General features: G+C 38.8%; 1 protein-coding gene across 2 annotated transcripts in view; it reads left to right on the top strand.

Moving 5' to 3' along the window:
* LOC308518423 (3',5'-cyclic-AMP phosphodiesterase 4D) overlaps positions 1 to 24,237 on the top strand; it is a 505,639-nt gene that overhangs the window by 233,275 nt on the left and 248,127 nt on the right. Inside the window, exon 1 of one of the 2 annotated variants that reach the window (XM_081090152.1) lies at positions 21,687 to 22,710. The exons of the other annotated variant lie outside the window; for it this stretch is intronic. Coding sequence (XP_080946278.1) covers positions 22,646 to 22,710 — 65 coding nt within the window. The 5' untranslated portion in view covers positions 21,687 to 22,645. Of the gene's footprint in view, positions 1 to 21,686; positions 22,711 to 24,237 lie in introns of those variants that run through there. 2 annotated transcript variants of the gene reach the window in all.

Below are 24,237 nucleotides of genomic sequence, written 5' to 3'. Positions count from 1 at the left end.
AGGAAGCCGGAATATGTATTCACCAGCTCCTCCACCTGTCACCTGTTTCTAGGGATTATTAACAATCCACCACTTCTGGTTTATATTTTGGGGGGCCAAGCATGTAACTGTGGCCAGAAATAGCCCATAGGTGGGGACTCGTAGGTTAAAAAAAACTTTCAGGCAGGGATTGCAGGTTTTTGGATAGCCAGCTTTGAAAAGTGGTTGTTAAGAGGACATAGCACCACTACCCTCCCTATGAGGTCAGAGACTCTGAGTTAATTCCACCTGCATGTGTATACAACTATTTTGAATCAGGCCTTCTTTTTGTTCTATGTGTTTGAAAACGTAAACAAAACTATTATTGTTTTTGAGTATGTAACATCAAAGATAATCTTACATATAAAACAAATTCATTTAATTTATTACAAAATCACATGTACAGTCATATGTTTACTTAAAGTTTTCCATAGACTACCATTTGAAATAAGCCCTTCTATAGGATGAGATTTAAAGATATTTTTCTACAAGCTATTTAATTAAAATGGGCTTTAAAAGTACTTCATCGTACTTATAAACCTTCAAAGCAAAATGATTGCCTTCTGAAATCTGTAGAAAATGTTTCTTAAATGTTACTCTCAGTTACCACTTCTAGAGCTAAGTGGTAAAACAATGGTTTCTCTACCAGCTGAAATGTGATTTCACCAAATAAAAGATAAAATAGCCCTTGCCGTTAATTGAGCTTTCTTTTGATTTAGGAAGAAAAAGTCAAAGTTCTATCTATGACTCATTCAACGATTTTAAGAAGTTCTCCTAAATCATTTCAGGAACAAGGCGCACAGGCCTGGAATTCCAAGGTTGGAGGGATCTTTAAAAGTCCCACCTCCTTCCCAGGGCCTGGTTATCCACTATCACGTTTTGGCTGTGTGTTCTTCTACCCAAAGCTTCAGTATCTCTCCTCACATAAATTCCTCTTCCACTGACCACAAGGGAACCCATTCCATTTTTGTTAAAAAAATTTTCTTTATATAATTCAAAATCTCTTCATCAAGTTTTCCTGGTGGAATGACACTTTCCATTGCTGCAAACATCTCTTAGGCCTTGCCTGTCCTTTTGGTCTATGCCGTTCTTCACAGGGTCTCTTTTCTACCAGCTCTCAAGCTCTGTATCCAGAATCCTCTCTCCTTGAAATGCCTGACTATTCATCCCACGAGGATTTTTTTTCTTTCATTTCTTATCAGAATATTTGTGGCCTATGTTCATTCATTCATTTGCCCAGTATTTATTGAGTGCTGACAATAGGCCAGCCACTGCTTATCAGTAATGGCGAACCTATGACACACGTGTCAGAGGTGACAGGCAAACTCATTTTTTTGGTTGATTTTTCTTTGTTAAATGGCATTTAATTATATAAAATAAATATCAAAAATATAAGTCTTTGTTTTACTATGGTTGCAAATATCAAAAAATTTCTGTATGTGACACGGCACCAGAGTTAAGTTAGGGTTTTTCAAATGCTGACACGCCGAACTCAAAAGGTTCTCCATCACTGGCTTATATCCTCCTGGAGATATGGGAGGATATAAGACAGGCAATTCCTGCCCTCATTGAAGTTCTATTCTAGCATGTGAGGTCTATAATGAAGAACACCAAAATTTAATATATTATAAGACCTATGAAATGAATGAAACACAATGTAGTGTTTTTCGTGGGCATATGTTTCTTACTATGCACCCTTCTTTTATTTTTATTTTTACTTATGTCTTTTTATTGATTTTAGAGAGATAGAGAGAAACATCAATGAGAGAGAAACATCAACATCGATCGGCTGCCTCCTGCACAGTCCTGCTGGGGATCGAGCCCGCAACCCATGCATATGCCCTGACCAGGAATCAAACTGGTGACCTCCTGGTGCATGGTCAGTGCTCAACCACTGCGCCACACTGGCCAGGCCACCCCTCTTTTTTATTGTAAATTCCATGAAGCAAATTTTACTGATCCATCTTCTAAGTGTGTAATACTACTCAGATAGTATTTCATCATTTTGGATTCATTAGACGTTGGATTAGTTGATAATATCATAATTACAGTTGGTTTTGCTTGGAAGGGAACATTTTACACATGTGGAATGTTACACATTTTACATCTGTTATACTTAACAAATGTCACCTTGTTGGTACATTCTCTTAGATGCTGTTAACACTGAAGGTGTCATGGAAATATTTGAACTAGTTTTATTTTCAACTTTCTACCCTTAACTTTCTTTGAAATCAAGGCAGATTTTGCTATCCCTTAATCTTCCCCTAATCTCTATTGACCCCCTCCCACTCAAAAACCCCAGACCTCCATCTCTCCTTTAATAAAATCTGAAAGGTTAAGTCCTTAAATATGTATAATTGCTCCCAGCTCTTCATTGATTTTTGTGATAGATTTAAAGAAGTATGAGATCCCATTAATGTATGCCTTATACAATACATATACAGTGCCTAAAAATGATACATGATGACTCAAATTAAGGTGAACATATTCTATTTATCAGCACAAAATTCTTTCCTTTGAATTATCATATGGAAGCTGACCCTGCCCTGTCTAGTGAATTTAACCTTGCCTTTAATTCCTGGTGTGTGTGTGTGTGTGTGTGTGTGTGTGTGTGTGTGTGTGTGTTACTGATTGCTAACTGTACCAGCTCCTGAATTAATATTTGGCAACATCAACATTGATTGTATAAAAAAAGAGCATGGTTCAAAGGAGTTAGGCATGACCGCTTCAAACATCAGCTTACAGCTACAAAATAAGGAACAATTACAACTACCTTAAATGGTTGTTTTGAATTTTGGAAGGGAAAATATAAAGAACCAAGGTGGGGGTAGGGTGGGAACAAGTAGATAGTAGGTGTTGAGTAAATGCTAGTTTCCTTCTACCTTCTCTTGTTTAAATAACCATATTACTCATTCAACTAGTCACTCAGTCTTTGGTTAACAATTAGCTAAAGAGTCACAATGCAGATTTAAAAAAAAAAAAAAAACTAAGTCACTAGGGTTGGTTTTATGCATGGATGGAATAGGCACTTGCCATTTCATTGCAATTTATTCTCCAAAATTTTCCTTGTTAAAGGCCTGAAATGTTTGCCATTGTTAATTAATCTCAGTGGCTCGTTATTATTATTTACTATACCTACTATTAAAATACCTGAAATCAGCCCACTGTTCCGTTAACCAGTCTTCACAAAGGAGTTTCCTTGAGATCCGTAAGTAAGTCCTAAGCCAGGGTTGAAAGAAAATCTTGTAGCACAGCCCCCACCTCAAAACTATTTGGTTTGGCTTCACAATGTTGGCCAGACAAGACTTTTAAAATATATATATTTTCTTGATTTTTACAGAGAGGAAGGGAGAGGGATAGAGAGTTAGAAACATCAATGAGAGAGAAACATGGATCAGCTGCCTCCTGCACACCCCCTACTGGGGATATGCCTGCAACCAAGGTACATGCCCTTGACTGGAATCGAACCTGGGACCCTTCAGTCCGCAGGCTGACGCTCTATCCACTGAGCCAAACCGGTTAGGGCCAGACAAGATTTTTTTTTAATTTTGATTAGCACCAACATTAAAAATGAGAAGACCTCTTATATAATTTTCAGTTTCTCTTTACAAATCAGAGAAGTCAGTCATGTTGGGCTTTCATTCCAGGAGGATGAGCCATACTTCCTTAAAGAGGGACTTTTTATGGACATGTGATTTCCCCAATAAAAATCTTCAGATGGTTCAGTGGACCCTTGACGTGCTTTCAGTGTCAGATGAAAGAAAAAAGACACGGAGGGGACAATATTATTTTTGTAGTTTGGGCCCACATTTATTTTGGGAATGCCTATCATTTTCCATCAACATCCGATAATTTCTGGTTTCTGTTAACCTTCAGTGATAACCACATTTGAAAGCATCCAGCATACAGAACTCCTACAACAAACATTTTAAAACTCTTAATGATAGTCATAAAATTCTGGTTTTTATTTCCTCCAAAAGCATCCTGTTAAACTGTTCCTAGTCCTCAGCCTTAAAGGACACACAGAAAATGTTTCCTTCTGCAGCCATAAATATTCTTGAAGCAGAATCATAATAAGACAGCCATGGTAATTTTTTATTCATTCCAGAATTCTAACAATTGCACAAAAGAGAAACACTGATTTTAAGTAACGAGTTAACGTTTATTGAGTCCGTGACTATGTGCTGAGCACAGTTGTAAGCATTTTACTGACATTGCTTAACATAATTCTCTCCACCGCCCTGATTACACCCACTTTCCAAATGAGCAGACTGAGGCATACAGGGGTAAAGCAGCATGACTGGAGTGTGGGACCATGCCGGGATTTACACCTGCCACTCTGACTCCACAGTGTTTCGAACCACTACTGGTATTGGATGCTGCTTCCTCTGTATATCCCAGTGGGTTTGCCTCAGTGCTTCACCCTGAGCAGTGGCTCTCAACCTTCCTAATGCCACGACCCTTTAATACAGTTCCTCATGTTATGGTGACCCCCAACCATAAAATTATTTCCGTTGCTACTTCATAACTGTAATTTTGCTACTGTTATGAATCATAATGGAAATATCTGATATGCAGGATGTATTTAGGCAACCCCTCTGAAAGGGTCTTTCGACCCCCAAAGGGGTTGCGACCCACAGGTTGAGAACCGCTGATCTTGAGCCTTTGGGATCTTTTTAAAGATGGAAAATACAGTTGCATCATCTCATCATTTGAGAAACAGAAAGATAGGACCATCATTCTGCATAATTCCAAAGACACAGTTCACATTGTGGTTTGTGTAAATGGTTTCCCCTTGTATTTGTACAATGTACAGCCAGCACAAAATAAGGAATAATTACAACTACCTTAAATGGTTGTTTAAGGTAGCCCTGCTAAAATGACCCCTCACACAAAAGGGTATTGTTTCAAGTGATTCTTAGTGAGGCTGGCCACCCCAGCGAACAGCTTCTGCTTAGGTCTCTCCTCACGTTAGGAAATTAGAGATGAGCATTAAGTTTCCACAATTAGTTATTTGACATAATCTAAAAGTTGTCAGGCATTTCCTCGGGGTGAAATTCTGGATTGCCATATCTTCTGCTTCCAGTCCTGTCAAGCAATAGTTGAAGACAAATATTCTCAAAAATGATGTCTCCGGAGCTGGAGGCAGGTTGCTTCTGGTTTATTTCTCCGGGAGAGGAGAGAGTGGTGGTGATCTTTGCCTGCTGTGGCAGCACCTACAGGGAAGTGGTGACTCACCATCCTCTGATAGAACTGTGGTGACCCTGCAGCCCCATGGTGCCCAGAGGTATGACTCCCATTGAGTCAGGGCAGTCGCTCAAGCCTGGTTACAGCAGAGCAGGAATTCCTCAGCATTACTGACCCATTGTCATTTCTGTTACAGCACCTGCTGGGTAACAACAAGAGTGAAGAAAGCATTTGGTTAGTGAAGCCTCTGTAGACGTCCCCAGCTATTTCAAATACATTCCGTTTATTCTTAGAAAACGAAGTTCACTTCACAGAAAAACTATTGAGCATATCCCCTGAAGCAATCGAGTAGAATGGGAGTCAGAGAGTTAAATTCAAATGTATCTGTTTCTCTTAGAGCTAAAATCTTCTCTTCATGTTCCCAATTTCTCTTACTGCGTGGAACCTAACCCCAGTTCAAAACTGTATCTCTGGGACTGAGTGAAAACAAATGTGGCCCTCATCAGAACTCTCACACCTCTTCCTCCACCGTGGGAAGCGCTGGGGCCCCAGCAACTCTCTTAGTTCATCAGTCACTAGTCAGATATTTTAAAGGAAGATTTAACAAATAATTTTGATACAACCAGACAAGAGTGTTATTGTCTTAGTTTGGTCATTCAAGTACTCAAACCCTGGATTATAACGATCTCCTGTGTTCAGTTACTATAGAGGAAACCTTAAGGAGAGTAATATTTTCCTCCCCACTAAACTATTATGCCCTCAAGGGTTGCAACCACATCTTTTTTATCGTCTGTGATATCTACTATGAGCTACATCATGAGTAAGCTGTGCAGTGAATGCTCAATGCCTTCTTTCACCTCACTAGCAAAGCAAAACATAACTCATAGTTATCAAAATAGTACAGGAAATAACACACTATCTGGAAATATTAACTGTATCTCCTGTATGAATCACTTCTTCCCAGAATTCCCTTTCCACCCAAGTCCCATGTCCAGGACTCTGTTGCCTGTGGCACATACTATGGTCCTCAATGTCCAGAGCCTGTGAGCTTTTTATGGGTCTATGAAAATATTTGAGAACTGAAAAATAAAGTAATTGACTCCAAAATACCAAAGAAAACTATAAAAGCATGATTAAAGTTTCATTGAATGTTCAAAGTGTAACATTATGTCAATTTTAATAATTGTCAAATAAATATTCATAAAAACTTTATTGCATTTGAAGAAAAACTTGTGGGAATGAATATTTTTTTACTTCACAAGCAAGCGGGGTGATTGCAGAGAATTCAGGCCAACCATTAGTAAAATGAGTTTAGTAGGAGCCAAATAATTTGAAAAGCAAAATTATAAGGTCATTTCTAGAGTTTTATAGCAAACTTATTGTATAAGTGGGAAATGGGGCTAATTTAATATGTTGGATATGATGTGTAATGAGGCCTATGAAGGTGTTAAAACAGCCCTACCTAGACTACTACCCATTTGCAAAAATTTATATTTTGTATTTTGTTGATACTGTAAATCACTGTAATTAATTATAATTCAGAATTATTATAAGGTAACTCTTAAGAAAAAGATTAACTATCTTCAGAGAAGTCTGTGAGTCAACCAAAGAGTAAAGTAGGTCCTGGGGGAGTCTGACTCAAGGAAGAACTGTCAGCTGAATGAAGCCTTAGATTTCATGGACTTGGGTGGGAGAGCTTTTCCATAGTCTTGCCTCATATGGAATAACCATCTTCCCTGAAAGTAGAGTGGGTTGGGCGTTATCTCTTCTAGCTTATTTTCCTTCAACTTTCCATAAGGCAACTTCTGCCTCAAGACTCAACTTTTTTGCAAAAATATCAGACAAAGCACTCTCTTTAAGAACACAGGGCACACACGAGAGTAGTTCTGAAAATCAGTTCTGTGTTGTTGACTCTTTTTTTCAGAGTTCACTGCATGTCTGGAATGAACAGGCTCTCTTTCTCCCCAGAAGAGCACAGATTGATATGCAAGGTCAGGTTAAATAGTGTCTAAGTCTGCTCTCCTCTCCCTTATACAGGAGCTATCTGTTCCAAGGACAAAATTCAACTGTAAATATAATATACCTATGAAAATTGTTCTTAAGGAAGGAAAATATCTTCATTTTGAGAAAAGAACCAGCATAGTAAAAGTAAAATGTGTATTTTTCTTTCAAAAGTTATGGTTGAATACCACATTTATTATTCCTGAAGTCTGGTAACTAAATGCTTGAAACGTTTTTAAATTTAAATTTCCAGAATGAAAATAATAACTAATTTCTAATGATTACAATGTCATGTCTACACACACACACACACACACACACACACCAAAAAAAAACAAACAAAAAAAAACCTGTGACCAGAGGTGATAAATTTATTCTTTCTACCATCTTTATCTAACAATTGCTTAAATGAGTTAAAAAAATTATTCTTCTGTTGAGATGCTGTTTTTAATGCTATTTATTTAGTTCTTGAGGTCCTAGTTTATCCCAGAAGACATTTGGCTCTTTGAACAGACAAATTAAAGTCCCAATTTAAGGCCCCTAGCATGCTACTTAACCTCCTCTAGACCTGTTTCCTCAGTTGTTAGATGGAGGAAATGACAGCACCTCGCTCATGAACTTGTTTTAAATATATCTGAGATGGTGTGTGCAGAGCGTCTGACCCAGCGCCTGGCACACGGTGAACACGCACCGAGTGGAAATTCTGCCTGTCATTTTCAGATTCCTTCCTTGGGGGCCAGACAGCCTGAGTTCTGGTCTAGTTCTTCCACTCAACTAGCCAGGAAGCACTCTCTGCACCTCAGTTCCCTCATCTGATAAATGGGTGTAATGTCTTCATGTGTTTGATGTAAAAGTAAATGTGCTAATATATGTAAAATACTTATGATAGCTCCAAACAGGTTCTTAGAGAACTGGCCAGAATGTAGCCTTCCCATCCAGAGACACAGCCGTCTGATTTATAGGCAGATGGGTGACTCACTGGCAGATTTTATAGGATGCCACAAGCACCCTCCCATTGTCTTGCCAAGATGCAGGAAAACTCTTCCTGGAAAAGCCATTGTTTTGAACTGAGCTTCCAAAAAGTCCCTATTAGAATTCAAATACCCTATCTGTTGAATAGCACATTGCCTAAGAGCTTCTCCAGATTAAGCCTTGTTCCTCCTAAGTACCTCAGAGAGAATCTTTCCCTCCTAAACAATGATCGTAGGGTCAGCTCAATGCCTGCCCAAGACTGCTTCCAATGCATTTCTTACCCAGTTTCTTTCTTTTTTTTTTGGTATAAAAAATTTTATTGTAAGGACATAGGAACTCTGTTTTCATAAAGGAGATGCCAAAAGTAGCTTTTAGAGATAGAGGCTTATGAAAAAGAAGACAGGCAAGCCTCAATTTTTGAAATCTAATTTCAACGGTGAGGCAAATGCCACAAAAAAACCTGGGGGAAATTGTAAAAGGCTTTTTTGCCACTGTTGACCAAAGAAAAGATGAATTCTGTTGTTAAGCAAGCACCCTGTGAGACAGGTACTGTGCTAGGTACTGGGAATACGAAGATGAATAAACTCCACCCACGTTTTCAAGGCATGGACAGCATTATGAAGGACCAGACAGCATTATGGAGCCCGGATCCCTCTCCCTTAGCCAGGTGAGGAGGGGATCCTGTTGTGGCAGTCTGGGAGGAATTAGCACCAGAAGCCAGAGGCGGCCAGCCACACAGCAGGACTAGAGGATGACTTCTAAGTTAATTCCTGACAAGGAAGGGGGGGGGGAGGGAGAGAGAGAGAGAGAGAGAGAGAGAGAGAGAGAGAGAGAGAGAGAGAGAGAGGAGAGAGATTCCAGTGAAGCATGCGCAAAGATCCAAAAGTCATAGTTTGGCATTGCAAATGAGACAACATCTCTTCTCATTTAATCCCATGTGCTGTCATGCATTGTAAGTACATTACACCCAAGCAAAACATAATAATCAAAAATAACCAAAGATGTTCACAGATTGAGTGAAACCAAGAAGACTAAACCCCTAAATTTGTCTTTGAGTTAGTTGGCTGCTTGTGTTAGATCTTGAAGGGTGAGTAGGACATTTGCTCGCAGAGAAGGGGGTTAGAAGGTAAAATACTCGCCAGGCAAAGGAAACAGCACAGCAGATTTGGGGCAAGGCACGTACGATTGTGTGGTTGCCGTAATAGGGTATGAAAAATTAGTTATCAAGGGTAAGGCTGAACAATAGATTGCATATTGCCAGGAGCAAGGAAGTCACATGTTTGCATTCTCCCACAACGCCAGGTTTATTAAGGGAGACCCCAGCCCCCCCCCCCCCCCCCCAGTCAGCCAATAGAGTAACCTACAGGTTACCCACAGAGAGGGGGAGCTTAAGTGATGGAAGGGAGTAGGGCAAGCTTCCAGCACGAAGTCCGATCACTGGTAGTGTCTGCAGATGGAGAGGCAGGTATTGGTCTGAATCCAGGCAGCTACAGTGGTGACTTGCACCTGGTGGGAGTGGAAGTCCAGCCGGGCTAAGAGGGTGAACAGAGGTCCAAACAGCTCCAGCATCAAATGGTCGGAGCTCTGAGTTCTTACAGCCCCCAGTGGACAGAAGTCCCACACATATTAGTGTCCATATGGAGCTCTTATCCAAGTATCCAGATTTGTGGTTTTGGGTGTTTCAGGCCCCTCCCAAGGGAGTTCCCGTTACACCCCATTACCTCAGTCTTGACGTAGCACTTGACATAACTGTCATGGCTGACAGTGACTCTGTATTGGATTGTCAAACGTATTCAGAAGGTCTACTTAGTCTGTACACATCCAAATGCTAGTTTTTATTTAACACACACACAAAAGGCTATAATTGATTCTATAAGGAATGGGAAGTTACCGAAAGTTGTTAAGTAGGGAATTTAACATTTAATCTAACATCAATAATTTAACATTTGGGTCTTTGAAAGATAACCCAAAGAGAATACAGAGAATAAAACTTAGATGCGCAAGACACGAGGCAGGAAAACTGTTTACAATGTATTGTGTAAAGGGAGTCAGGGGATCAGGTTCTAAATTAAGATTAAACACAAAACAATTATTTTTAATCAATGTATTATAGTAATACTAGTACTAGAGGCCTGATGTGTGAAATTTCTGCAAGAGTTGGCCTTCCTTACCCTGGCTGCCAGCAATGGCTTCCCTCTGGCACCCAGGACCTGGGCTTCCCTTGCAGCCCTGGCTTCGTCCAGAAGGTCGTCCAGAATGATGTTCGGCAGGATGTCCTGTCTAATTAGCATATTACGCTTTTATTATTATAGATAGTTTTAAGTTTTAAACCTGTTTTCCTCCATATTTATTAACTTCTCTTTTAAAACTTATTTAAAATTTTTAGTGAATTTAAAACTTATTTTTAATAGTAGGTATTATTTATTGAGCTCTCACTATATGCCAGACACTTTGCCAAGGTTTTTTATGTCTCATTTAATCCTCATAAAACTCTTTTGTATCTTTATGTTATAGCTGAAGAAACTGAGGCTTAGAGAAGTTTAACTTGATCAAGCAACTAGTCATTAGTGGAGTCCGGATTTTCACCCACAATCTGGCCTCAAAGGCCACGTTTAACCTGACCCTGTATACCTTCCCAAATTAATAGGCATTGTCTCAAATAATAGACCTTTTACATTAAATAAAATTTATTTGGAATGTATGTGGTCAAAGGGAAATTGCTTGAGTTGCCTGAATCATTTTACTGTTGCTTTTAACATAGGTAGGGGGAAATGTTATAAAACAAATATAAATTAAATCGAACTGATGAATGTTTGCTTTTTTAATAAGTCAATTTTATTCACTGTCTATTCCGTCAGGTATTAAATTATCATTAAAGCACATTCTAGGGAGGCCAGGGAAAGGTCAATGGGGGAAAAAAGGAGACATATGTACTACTATTTGTAATACTTAAAACAATAAAAAAGCACATTCTGTGTGTATTTATTTCTGATAGATTATTTTCCAAATCCTATCTTAATGAAAACTTCAATTCATGGCACAATATTAGAAGCAGGGATTCATTTAGATATGCAATTTTTCTAGTTTTATTTTCTCTTTCAAAAAGTTATTTCATCACATAAATATGTAATGAATACAGAATACAAAGGAAATACAAGAGGACTTGTAAAATTTGAAGTTAAATAAGTTATTTTATTTGATGCCTACAATGTTTTCTTTGAAATCCAATATTTTGAATTAGTACAAATTTCTGAAAGTCAATGACAAAATGCACTTCCTGTCAACATTACTGATCCCATGCAGAAGTGTTTATGCTGGTTTTAAAAACTAGTTTTCTGAACCTTTCAATAAAAGACAGTGTACTTTATTGAAATTATACATGTTGAAATTATACATTATCAGAGGTCTCACATATTGTTACCTTTCAAAATGATCATTTGTGAGCCAGTATTACCTAAGGAGGCAATCAAATGCCATCTGTTGTATAGGTAAGAGCCAACCACCATTACTCATGTTATGAGTATGGCTAAAGATTTTATCACATTGTATAGTGAACAGATTCGTGATATTATCACATATACCCTCATCATAGTGTTTATGAACCTAAAAATTAGAAACAAAGACAGTAAACTCAGACTGTTTAATCCTGAATATCTGGAAAATCTAAAATTTTCTGGCTGTTAAATATGTCCCTTGTAAAATCACACACACCATTTTAATGGATATTTATTCATTGCCACTGTCCAACTGAAGAGGATGGATGGCTTAAAAACAGCATTCCTAAAAACATAGTAGCAATTTTTAATCATCCTCTCTCTTTCCTCTCTTCTCTCTCCACTCTTTCCTTCTCACAAACACATCACACACATCACATGCATACTGATCCTGTCACCAGTGATGTGACTTGAAACAAATCACCGGCTTTCTTTATTCATAAAATCAGTATTAGTGCACCTAACGTGCAGGATTGTTGAGATGAACAATTAAAAGAGAATATATAAAGTAATTAGCAGGTGGATTATTACATAATCATGATTATTGTTATTTTTATTTATAAAAACTTTATTGTTTTCAATTAATTTTTTACTATAGATTCAATCTCTAATCTAAATACAATGACTTCGTGTTTTCCATTTCTTTTGTTGTGTTTCTCAAGAAGTTTGCCCACATTGCTTAAATTTTCAAATTTATTGATATAAAGTTGTTCATAACATATTTTCATTTTTTTATGTCTAGAGAAACTGATACTGACAATTTGTGTTTCTCAAATTAGTTCTTGTTCAGTATTGCTTTGTGTTTGTCGATTTATTATTCTTTATAAGGAACCAGCTTTTGGCTTTGATGATTTTTATTTTATATGTTTTTATGTCATTGTTTCATACTCTCATTTTTATTTTTATTTTATTAGACTGTTAAAGTATAATTAGCTGTTATCTTTCTTGATTCTTGGTATTATATCATATGAGATATTGTCAGTCTTTCTCATTTTCTTTCCCAAGCTTTATCGAGGTATGATTGACAAATAAAGTTGTATATACTGGTATTTAAAGTGCACACAGTGCAATATACAGATCGTGTAACATAGAAATCCACACCCGAAACTTTTATGGTCCTATTAACCAATGTCATCCCAATAAATGTAATTAAAAAATTAAAATATATAAAGTGTACAATGTGATGGTTTGATATGCCCATACATTGTGAAATGATTACCACAATCAGGTTAATTAATGCATCCATTACCTTTTAGTTACAATTTGTGTGGCGGGGGGGGGGGGGGGGGGGAGGGGTGAGAATGCTTAAGATCTACTCTCTTAGTGAATTGTGCGTACTATTTACAATACAGGATTAACTATAGTCACAGTTCTGCACATTCGAGCCACAGAACTTCTTTTTTATTTTTCAATTACAATTGGCAGATATTATATTAGTTTTAGATGTACAACATAGTGATTAGACATTTTTATAACTTACTAGAGGCCTGGTGCACAAAAATTTGTGCACTCGGGGGGATCCCTCAGCCTGGCCTGTGCCCTCTTGCAGTCTGGGACCACTCAGGGGATGACCACCTGCTGGCTTAGACCCACTCCCTGGGGAATTGGGCCTAAGCTGGCAGTCAGACATCCCTCTGGCAGCACGGGAGCGGGGAGCAGGCCTAAGCTGCAGTTGGACATCTTAGCGCTGCTGAGGAGGTGGGAGAGGCTCCCACCACCATTGCTGTACTGGCAGCCATCAGCCTGGCTTGTGGCTGAGCAGAGCTCACCCTGTGGGAGCACACTGACCACCAGGGGGCAGTTCCTGCATTGAGCATCTGCCCCATAGTGGTTAGTGTGTGTCATAGTGACCAGTCATTCCCAGTCGTTCTGCTGTTAGGGTCAATTTGCATATTACCTTTTTATTATATAGGAGTGCCTGGCCAGCCTGGGTGAGCAGCTGATGGCTGTTTACAGGCTGGCCACAGCCCCTTCAGTGTGGGGGACCCCACTGGGGTGCCTGGCCAGTCTGGGTGAGGGGCTGATGTCTGTTTGCAGGCTGGCCACAACCCCCAGCCACACAAGCTCCCAGTGGAGGCTGGCTGGAAACAGGTATCTGGTATTTGTTTATCTTCTATAATTGAAACTTTATTGCCTTTAGCAGAGGCCACAGCTGGCTCAGGGCTGGTGGGAAGCTTGGTTCCTCCATCGCCCAGGCAACCAAGCCTCCTGCTTGCTCCAGCTCTTTGGCTGCCAGCCGCCATCTTGGTTGGGTTAATTTGCATATAGTCACTCTGATTGTCTGGTGGGCATGGCTTAGGGCATAGTGAAGGTATAGACAATTAGCATCTTTGTCTTTTATTAGTGTAGATGATGTGATTACAGAACTTATTCTTCTTAAAGGCTTGTACACCTCTGCCATCATCTCTCCATTTCCAACACCTGTCAGTCCTGAATACCACCATTCTACACTGTTTCTATAATCTCTCTCTCTCTCTCTCTCTCTCTCTCTCTCTCTCTCTCTCTCTCTCTTAGATTCTACTTATAAGTGAGGGTGTACAGTCTTTCTCTGTCTGGCTTGTCCTCCAGGCTCATCTATGTTGTCACAAATAGCATATTTCCTTCTTTTCCATGGCTGAATAATATTCCACTATATTTTTATACCACATCTTCTTTATCTGCTTGTCCATGGAAGGACACTTAGGTTGTTTCCATACCATGGTTACTGTGAATAATACTACAATGAATATGGAAGTGTAGATATCTCTTTGAGATATAGAATTCATTTCCTTTGGATAGATACCCAGAAGCAGAATTGCTGGATCATATGGTAGTTCAATTTTTTATTTTTTGAGGAAACTCTGATGTTTTCATAGTGGCTATCCCAGTTTACCTTCCCACCAATAGCCTCCAAGGTTTCCCTTTTCTCCACATCCTCATCAGCATTTACCTCTTGTCTTTTTTATATACACATCATCAATACAGGTATGAGGCTATATCTCCTCTTAGGTTTGATTTGCATTTCCCTGATAATTAGTGATGTTAAGCACCTTTTTATGTACCTGTTAGCCATGGTCTTCTTTGGAAAAATGTGTACTCTGATCCTTTGCTCATTTTTTAATCATATAATTTGGGATTTGAGTTGGTTAGGGTTTTTTTGTTGTATTTTTTTGCCATTGAGTCATATGAGTTCTTTATATATTTTGGATATTAACATCTTATCAAATATATGATTTGAAAATATCTTCTCACAGGTTGTCTTTTTATTTTTTCAATATTATAGTTTGTAATAAATAAATATAGTCATGCACTGTTTAATGACAGGGATACGTTCTGAGAAAAGCATTCGTAGGTGATTTTGTCATTATGCTAACATCATAGAGTGCACTTACCCAAACCTACACGGTATAGCCTACTGCACACTTAAGACATATTGTATAGCCTACTATTCCTAGGCTATAGGCCTGCATAGCATGTTACTATACAAAACAACATGAGATTAAATCAAGCACAAGAGAAAATGATGCAATCAAGAGACTCAATGAACAAGAGATGCATCAGACTGCTGCCAGCCTATCACAGCACACTGTTTAACACCAAACTTTTATGCATAGAAAGAGTACACTCTAAAATAACTTACAAATATAATGTAATAAAAACATAAACCAGTAACATAGTCATTTATTATTATTACCAAATATGTACTCTACATAATTGTATATGCTATACATTTTTTAATTCTACCTTTTAAAATGTTTTATTATGAACATTTTTAAATGCACAGAAGTGGAGAGTACAATGAACTTTCATATACCCATCTCCCAGTTTCTGTGGCTGTTACATTTTGCTATATCGGTTTCCTCTGTCCTTCCCAATCCCTCTATTTATGTTTTAAAACAAATCCTAGACATCCTATTTACCCTTATACATCTCAACTATGCATCCCAACAACAACACAATTAAGGTCATTTTCTTATACAATGCCAATGTAAAATAATAATAATAATAATTCATTTTTATCATCTAAAACCAGCACCAAGTTTTCACCTGTCTAAATTATTGCGACAGCATGGATGGAACTGGAGAGCATTATGCTAAGCGAAATAAGCCAGTCAGAGAAAGATAAATATCACATCATCTCACTCATTTATGGAATATAATGAACAACATAAACTGATAAACAAAAACAGATCCAGAGACAGAGAAGCATCGATCAAACCATCAAACCTCAGAGGGAAGGTAAGGGAGGGTGGGGGGAAGGGGAGAGATCAACCAAAGGACTTGTATGCATGCACATAAGCCTAACCAATGGACACAGACAACAGGGGAGTGAGTGCATGAGTGGGGGGATGGGAGTGTGGGGGGTAATGGGGGGTAAGGACACATATGTAATATCTTAATCAATAAAGAAAAAAAATTATGCTAAGTGAAATAAGCCAGTCAATGAAGGAAAAATACATGATCTCACTCATTCATGGATAATAAAGACCATTATAAACTTATGAACAAAAATAGATACAGAGGCAGAGCTGCCTCAAACAGATTGTCAAACTGCAGCGGGAAGGCCGGGGAGGGTAGGGGGGCAGAAGGGGGGGGGGCGGTAAGAGATCAACTGAAGGACTTATATGCATGCATACAAGCATAACCAATGGACATAAGACACTGCGGGGTAGGGGAGGCCAGGGGATTGTCAAGGGTGGGGGAAAAAAGGAGACATATGTAATACCCTTTGTAATACTTTAAGTAATAAAAGAAATAAAAAAGAACACAGAGCAAACATATCTGTTTCAATATGCCAAATAAGATTGTTATGGGTATAATTTAATTCAATGGTGGGTCAATAAAGAATAATGAATACATTTTTTTAAAAAAAAATTTATTTAGTATTTCAATCAGAATCTAAATATGCCAATGTAATGAATTTATTGTACCCCTTTCAATCTCTAAAAGAGACTTGTAACAGCCATATGTGGATTCTGTGCTATACTTCCATGCAGCTGGCAGGTTTGTTTACACCAGCATCAGCACAAACACGTGAGTAATGAATTGCTCCATGACCTCACTAAATGATAGGAATTTTTCAGCTCCATTACTGTCTTATGAGACCATGGTCACATAAAGGTTATTATGTGGCACATCAATGTATTCATTCGTCATCAGATGACCAAACTGTATTTCTCATAATTATTTGGTCTTTGTCCACTGGTTCCTGGCTCACAGCCCTTAAAACCCTTGGAATTTCCTGTGATAAGAGCCATAAAGATGTCCTTTGTTAAGTTACTATGATGACTTTCAGAAAGCCCTTAGATAGCTAGATAGGGAATTGCTTGCCTGGGGAACCAATAATGTGATTAGAGGGTTGGAACTTTCAGCCCCAAACCCTACAGGACCTCTGGGGAAGGAAGAGGAACTAGAGGCAGAATGATCCCCAGTGGTCAATGATTTAATCAGTCATGCCTGTAATGAAGCCTCCATTAAAAATCCAAGAGGATGGGGTTCAGAGAGCTGTAGGGTTGGTGAACATGTGGAAAGAGGGGAGGGAAAGTGACATTCTAGGAGAGAGCTGGAAACTCCATACCCTTTTCTCATACCTTCCTATGCATATTTTCCATCTGCTTGTTACTAAATTATATCATTTTATATAAATGTAATCTAGTGAGTCAATGGCTTTTCTAAATTTTGTGAGCCAGCCAAAAATTACTGGAACGCAAGGAGGGGGTCACAGGAACCTCTCATTTATAGTCTGTCAGAAGCACAGGTAACAACATGGACTTGCAGCTAGTGTCTGAAGCAGGTAGAGGAGGAGAGGCAATCCTTTGGGACTGAGAGCTTACCCTATGGAATCTGATACTATTTCTGGATAGATTGTGTCAGATTGGGTTGAATTCTCAGACACCCTACTGATGTCCAAGAATTTCTTGTTGGTTTGGAAATGTGCCCTGTCCCTCATCCCCCACATTGGATTGGGTGCAGAACCCCAAATAATTTTGTTGATAGTTTCCTTTGTTGTGCAGAAGCTTTTCAGTTTCATGCAAATATTCAAATCAATACCTATTAAAATTGCGTTGACATTTTTCACAGAAATAAAAAAAGGCCACGAATAGTCAAAGCAATCCTGAGAAAGGTGGACAAAGCTGAAGACATCACATTTCCTGATTTCCAACTATATTACAAAGCTCTAGTAATAAAAACAGTATGGTACCAACACAAAAGAAAACAGACCTGTAGATCAATGGAACAGAATAGAGAGCCCAGAAAAAAACCCATGCTTAGATGGTCAACTGATCTTCAACAGGAACACCAAGAACATATGATGGGGAAAGAATAGTCTCTTCCATAAGTAGCGTTGGGAAAACTGGATAGCCACATGCGAAAGAAGGAAACTGGACCCCTATTTCATACCACTCCTAAAAAGTAACTTCAAATGGATTAAAGACATTGTAAAATGCTATAAGCCCTAAAACCATAAAACTCTTGGAAGAAAATAGGGACCAGCTGCTTGACTTTGATCTTCACAGTGCTTTTTTGGACATAACACCCAAAGGCAGGCAACAAAAGCAAAATTAAGCAGGGGATTACATCAAAATTGTGACAGCTATTATTGTAACTTGAAATTTTACAAAAGAGGTTGGAAACCTGAAGGTCAGAAGCCTTCAAAATATTACCCTGGGCTTTTCCTCAGAAATTAAGGAATTTAGTTCCAAGGAGGTTCATGCCTATAGGAAAGTCCTTGAAGCCAGTTGTATAGTTAGCTAGTATAATAAGAGAAGATGCTCGAAGGAAAATGTATTATTCCTCAATAACAAGGAAATGCTATAAGAGTTCAAAGTGACTTGTTCTTTTTCTTTTTTTATATAATTTTTTTTATTTCAGAGAGGAATGGAGAGAGTGAGAGAGATAGAAACATTAATGATGAGAGAAAATCATTGATCGGCTGCCTCCTGCCCACCCCCTACTGGAGATCGAGCCTGCAATAGAGCATGTGCCCTTGACTGGAGTTGAATCCAGGACCCTTCAGTCCACAGGCCGACACTCTATCCACTGAGCAACACCGGCTAGGGCCAAAGTAACTTGTCCTTATTAATGTTAGAGTACAATGTAAAATACCAGGACACTGTAAAAAAGAATTGCAATTCCATGGTCATTTTTCCTAAAAAGTTATTTGAAATAATGGCAGTACTGAATTTAAGCATATTTGATGGGTCTGAATATTTTATAGGTTTATGACATGGTTCTCAAAAATCTGCTCATGACTCATTAAAAAGTGTAGAGTATCTCTTGTAGTCTGAAAATAAGACAGATTTGAAAGAGGGCAGAGCATTTCAAAATAATAAAGCTATCTTTTAAAATTATAGTACTTAAGCCTGGCCACAGTGGCTCAGTGGTTGAACATCAACCTATGAACCAGTGGATAGAGCACTGGCCTGTGGACTGAAGGGTCCCAGGTTCAATTCTAGTCAAGGGCACATGCCCAGATTGCAGTCTTGATCCCCAGTGCGGGTGTGCAGGAGGCAGCCGATCAATGATTGTCTCTAATCATTGATGTTTCTATCTCTCTCTCCCACTCCCTTCCTCTCTGAGATCAATAAAGACATATTTTAAAAAGAACTTATATTATTTAAGTTTGAGCCATTGAAGAAAAATGTCAAGCAAGTAATAGTATAGATGGTATGCCAACCTGGCAAAACTGCAGATGTCATGACCAAATGCCTAAAGTTCAGGGAATATCATGTGACATAGTGGTTTGGGTCAATAAATTATATGCAGATGGATAAATAAGTGGAACAAATCGATCTCTCTCTCTCTCTCTCTCTCTCTCTCTCTCTCCCTCCCCCTCCTGTCCCTCTAAAAACAATAAATAAATAAAAATTAACACAAAACAAAAATAAATGCTGTGGTGACAGTAGTCAAATAGAAGTTTATACAGCATTACACAATGCAATATATTAAGGGCATGCTATCCGTAATAGCAGCTCTGGATCAAATGCATGTTCTTCGAAGTCCTACAGACCAGGGCCACATGGTTCCTGACAGCCAGCCTCCCTGGGTCCCGGCTTCCTTGGGCTTCCTTGTCAGCCTGCACACCATCATACACTTGTGTACTAAGAGGAATGTGGAGGGCAGTGCCTTATCTGCTCCATTCTGAGCAGCTTTTCAAAGGGAAAAAAATACATGGCACAGATTACAAAACATTATTTCAGAAATGTTTGTGTGAAAAATTGCCGTAGAGTAAACACTGTAATATTGAATAAGTACTCTTCATGGTTTTTTAAAATTATTATTCTGTCACTACCTTGAGTATTAGGAGAAGAAGCAAAATGTTAAAAACTTAAATCTTAATGGCCTGCTAATATTGTCCATCTCTCTCTGTAATAGCAAATGTGATGTACTGATCCAAGAAGCTTTGAGTATTCCGGTTAGTTGCATAGAGCATCAGATTCCCCGCTTAAACTTGTTTTCTTTGAGGACAGAAGTGATATTTTAGTATTTCTGGGACTGTTATACTGTGTTCAGGAGATACCCAATAGGATTTTCACAGGTAGATTCTTGGAATGCATGGAACATTGAGCAAGTAAGGAACAGCGCTCCAGGCAGCACTTACCTCTTCTGCGTATGTGACAGTGAAGGGACAGTGAAGGGAGTGGCCGTGAGCTAAGTAATCTCCCTGGGACAGAGAGCCTTCCGGGGGATGGTAGAACACAGGGCTGATTATTTCAGGAGAGTTCAACGCATAATATTCAGACATTCCATTCCATGACCATTGTCATTGCTTCCCCATGAAATAGCAACCTTCCATAGAAGAGACCAGTGCTCCAAATTAATAATGGTAATTGCTTACTTTTATTCAGTTTGTTTTTTTATTCTGTTTCCCTTGTTAAAAATGCAGGAAGAAACTAAGATAAACCTCCTCCCGTGAGCCTCCTTCCCCTCAAACATGAGTAGTCTCACAAACCTTTCTCTGAATTCCTAAAAATATGTGATTGGTTAACCTGCCTTCAAGTGCCGTCAACACGCTAAATAGGCAACAGAGCTCAGAGTGCATGAAAGCTCCTGAGCAATCATAGGAAAACTGAAAAGCTTAAGGAGATGGGCTATTATGGAAACCAGTTGATTGGCATGTGCCTCCAGAGGCCTGGGGGCCACTCAGAGGAGACGAAATCACAACTGCACCTTAAATCGTGACCAGAGGAGGAGTTGAAGGGTTTGCTCTAATAAGCAGCCAGAGCCTCTGGCGGGATGCCTCACGACATTAATTTTCCAAGTCCTTTGGGTGGGACACAACTGCACTCCAACATCCTGCCTACAAATGCTAAATAAATACGAAGTTCACGTCAGACTAGAGAACCAACGTACTAACTAATGTCATTTGAAGGATCAGAATGCTTTCATTATTTTCGCTTGATAATTCACATCCAAAATAACTGAAGTTGACACACCCAGATGAATATATCTCCTTTGTACAAATGTTCAAAGGGATAGCTTGGGTGGTCACATGTTCCTTAAGAGCAATTGCATTCAGCTTGGATTATATCTACTAAAATAGAAAAGCTTTTATTTTAGATGTAGGAGGTAGGGCAGGGATTGGTCTTCACAATAAGAGATGTTAAGGTGAAATGGTGTGAGCTTCATGTCTCACTGAAGAGCTTACTTAAGAATTAGCAGACTCAGGGTCTTGGTGTATAGAAATCAATGAAGTTTGCATATGATTTTCAAAAAGAAATAAGGTTTTGAGGACATTGTGCAAGGGAACAGGCTTAGTACATGTAGCCACTTGTCCAGCAATAATGCATTAAGTTTTTCTGGTTAAACATTCTGGCGCAACCTGATGCCATGATGCCGGCTACAATGGTGACTTTTTAAGAGGCAATTTGCCTCTCTACAACCAGCCCCTAAGCAAGGCATTTCATTAACTGCGCTCCACATGTACTGCTGCTAAACCCTCAAGCTCTCTCAACTCTGCTCTGACAAAGAATTTGAGTTTTGAGTACAGGACTTTGAGAAAATGACTTTTTTTTTTTTTTTTTTTTTGCAAGAGGGTAATTAACAAACAACTCCATGCAAAGGGGTGTGTTCCTTCTAAAGGTGCTCAGTGATTCTTCCGCTGAATAACACAGACACCTCATTTCCCAGAGGAGGAAATGGGTTTATACGTTTTGAGAGGTCTGCTTGGCTGGCTTACAGTCCTGGTCTCTGGGCTGGTCTGTCCCTTGGCTTTGTAAGTTTCAGCAATTCAGGAGAAGGCGGGGCTGGACGCTCTGGTTGGGTGTTGTGTTTTGGTTTTTTTTCCTCTCTCACTTCCCTGCGGTGTTTTGAACTGCCTCCCTACAGACGTCATACAAGCCTTGAAGAATAGTTTCTTCCTGGCGAGATTGAATGATAGTCCTCATTCACAAAGGCTTGGAGTCAGATTCCAAGCGGGGGACAACAAGGACTGAAATTACACTCGCAGGTAAAACCGCGGGCCCAGCGCAGTGAAGAGCTCTGCTCCCGGCTGGCTTCTTGGCTCCGGGGAGGAGTGTTTTCCTGTGGTCGCGCTGAAATGGAACTTCCCTGACAGCTCTCCCGTGTTAGCGGGCTTGGCGGTGACTTTCTTTTCCTTTCACTCTACCTGGGTACTTTCAGACTGGTGGGGAACTTTAAGCCTGTGATTATGGATTTGCAAAAAAAGACAAGATCGAGTGGCTCTTTTACTGTGTGGGTTTCCCTTGTGACCAGATGAAGAATAGATTCAAACTTCAGTTCCTCCCTTGGCGATGCAAACAGAAAAAAGAACTGTCACTTCCGAACAGCCAAGTGCTGGAGTGAATTCAGTAAGAAAGAGGGAAGGACTCCGGTGTCTTAGCAGCTTCCTTATGTTCCGGACGCTGGGCAGGAGCTGGGCTCCGGGAACCCTGGGTTTCTTCAAACAGCCTCCCTGGAAAGTGGAATATATTTGTGGAAGGACAACTGAACTGTATTAATCAGAAGACTTTCCTCCTTTTTTCTCTCCCAAAATGAGTATTATTATGAAGCCAAGGTCCCGGTCTACAAGTTCCCTGAAGACTACAGAGGCAGTTTGGTAACATGCTTTTCTCTCATCTTTCCCAGCCTTCCCTTTTCGGATTGACGTAATACTTGAGTATTTAGTAATTGCTGACGAGGTTCGAGAATTAGGTTTGATGTGAAGGCTGTGTGAGAAAGAGCATGGTGTTGGTGACCGTTTTGTTCTCCCCTTTGTGTCCAATCTGTCGGCTCTAAACACAGGGGTGCTCATATTTTTAACTCCATGTGGACTAGAGCGATTCATCTGGTGGTAGTTTTGAGAGGAGAAAAGAAACTTGCAAATATGTTGGAAGTTTAGAAATGAAAACTTATTTTCACTGTCTGATTTGGTTGCTTAATTTCTCACCTTTCTTGAAAGCAGTTTGGTAGTTTGACAGTCTTTGTCATTCTCTTTAGAAATGATAACCTTGGCTTTTAGCACAGTTGTGAAATTGAGTTAGAGAAATTAATAATGTTATATATTTTAATCATCTGACCAACACAAATTTAACAATGTGGCTCAATACATATCAAGTTGCTTATGTTTTATTTTGTCAATAATATTTCCTGGTAACTATGTGTTTCTGATCATTTTAGTATTTTCACCTTAATGAAAAGTATATTAATTTCAACATATTCTAATATTTTATGGTACTGTTTCCCCTATATTGACCTGATATGCTTGTAAGCATATGGCCCTTAGGGAATATTTTTTCAACAAAGTAACTTTTGTGTCTAAAATAGCTATTTACAGAATACTTTTATGGCTATTTCAGCAGTTAAACGTACGTTATCTTAGTAATTGTAAATAACTAAGATTACCTCTTTGAAGTGGAAGTAATCTTGCTTCAGATGGGGGAAATAAAAGCAGTGGGTGAGGGCAGGTGGTTGGGGATAAGATGGAAGCAGAAGCAAAGTATTATATATTTTATGAACAGGCAAACACACATAAATGCTCAAAATTTTTGCATAAGGAATTTAGCACAGACTTATGTGGTTACTGTACTAGTGTTTTACAGTGGCTTAGAATCAAGAATTGTCCCTTCAATCGTATTTCTGTGAGTTTTAATAAATTATAGATGTAGATTTTGTCTCTTAAGTCAGTTATGATTCCTTATAAACGAGTAGATGTAATAAGGTCCTCCTTGAGTTTAGAGTTTATTTAAAGAAAAGTGTGTATGGTTCTTTTATGTCAAGCAATAAATACTGGGACATACTTAGAAACATTATATTCATTACCATATAGTATAACGCCCTAACATAAGTGGGTAATCAACATTTATAAAATAAATGAATTTTACTCATTTGTGATTTCTGTCCTGCCTGTGTGAAAACAGGATTGGATGCTTGAATAAACAGTATTTAACCAACCTATTTTTCTTTTTGCCTAAAGTGTTGGAAGACTAATTTCTAAATTCAGTGTTCAATGGGCAATAATTAGTCCACTTCAAGAGACTAGTAATATTGACATCCTCTACTCCTCTGAGATTATCATAGTCCATTTTTATCCACAACTATTCTACTTTGTTATTCCAAATTGTGTAAGCTATTTTCATAAATAAAT

Source organism: Myotis nattereri, assembly GCF_964212035.1.
Source record: "Myotis nattereri genome assembly, chromosome: 4".
Classification (NCBI taxonomy): domain Eukaryota; kingdom Metazoa; phylum Chordata; class Mammalia; order Chiroptera; family Vespertilionidae; genus Myotis; species Myotis nattereri.
The sequence above is the reverse complement of the archived record's forward strand: the minus strand, read 5'-3'. Positions and strand labels throughout refer to the sequence as shown.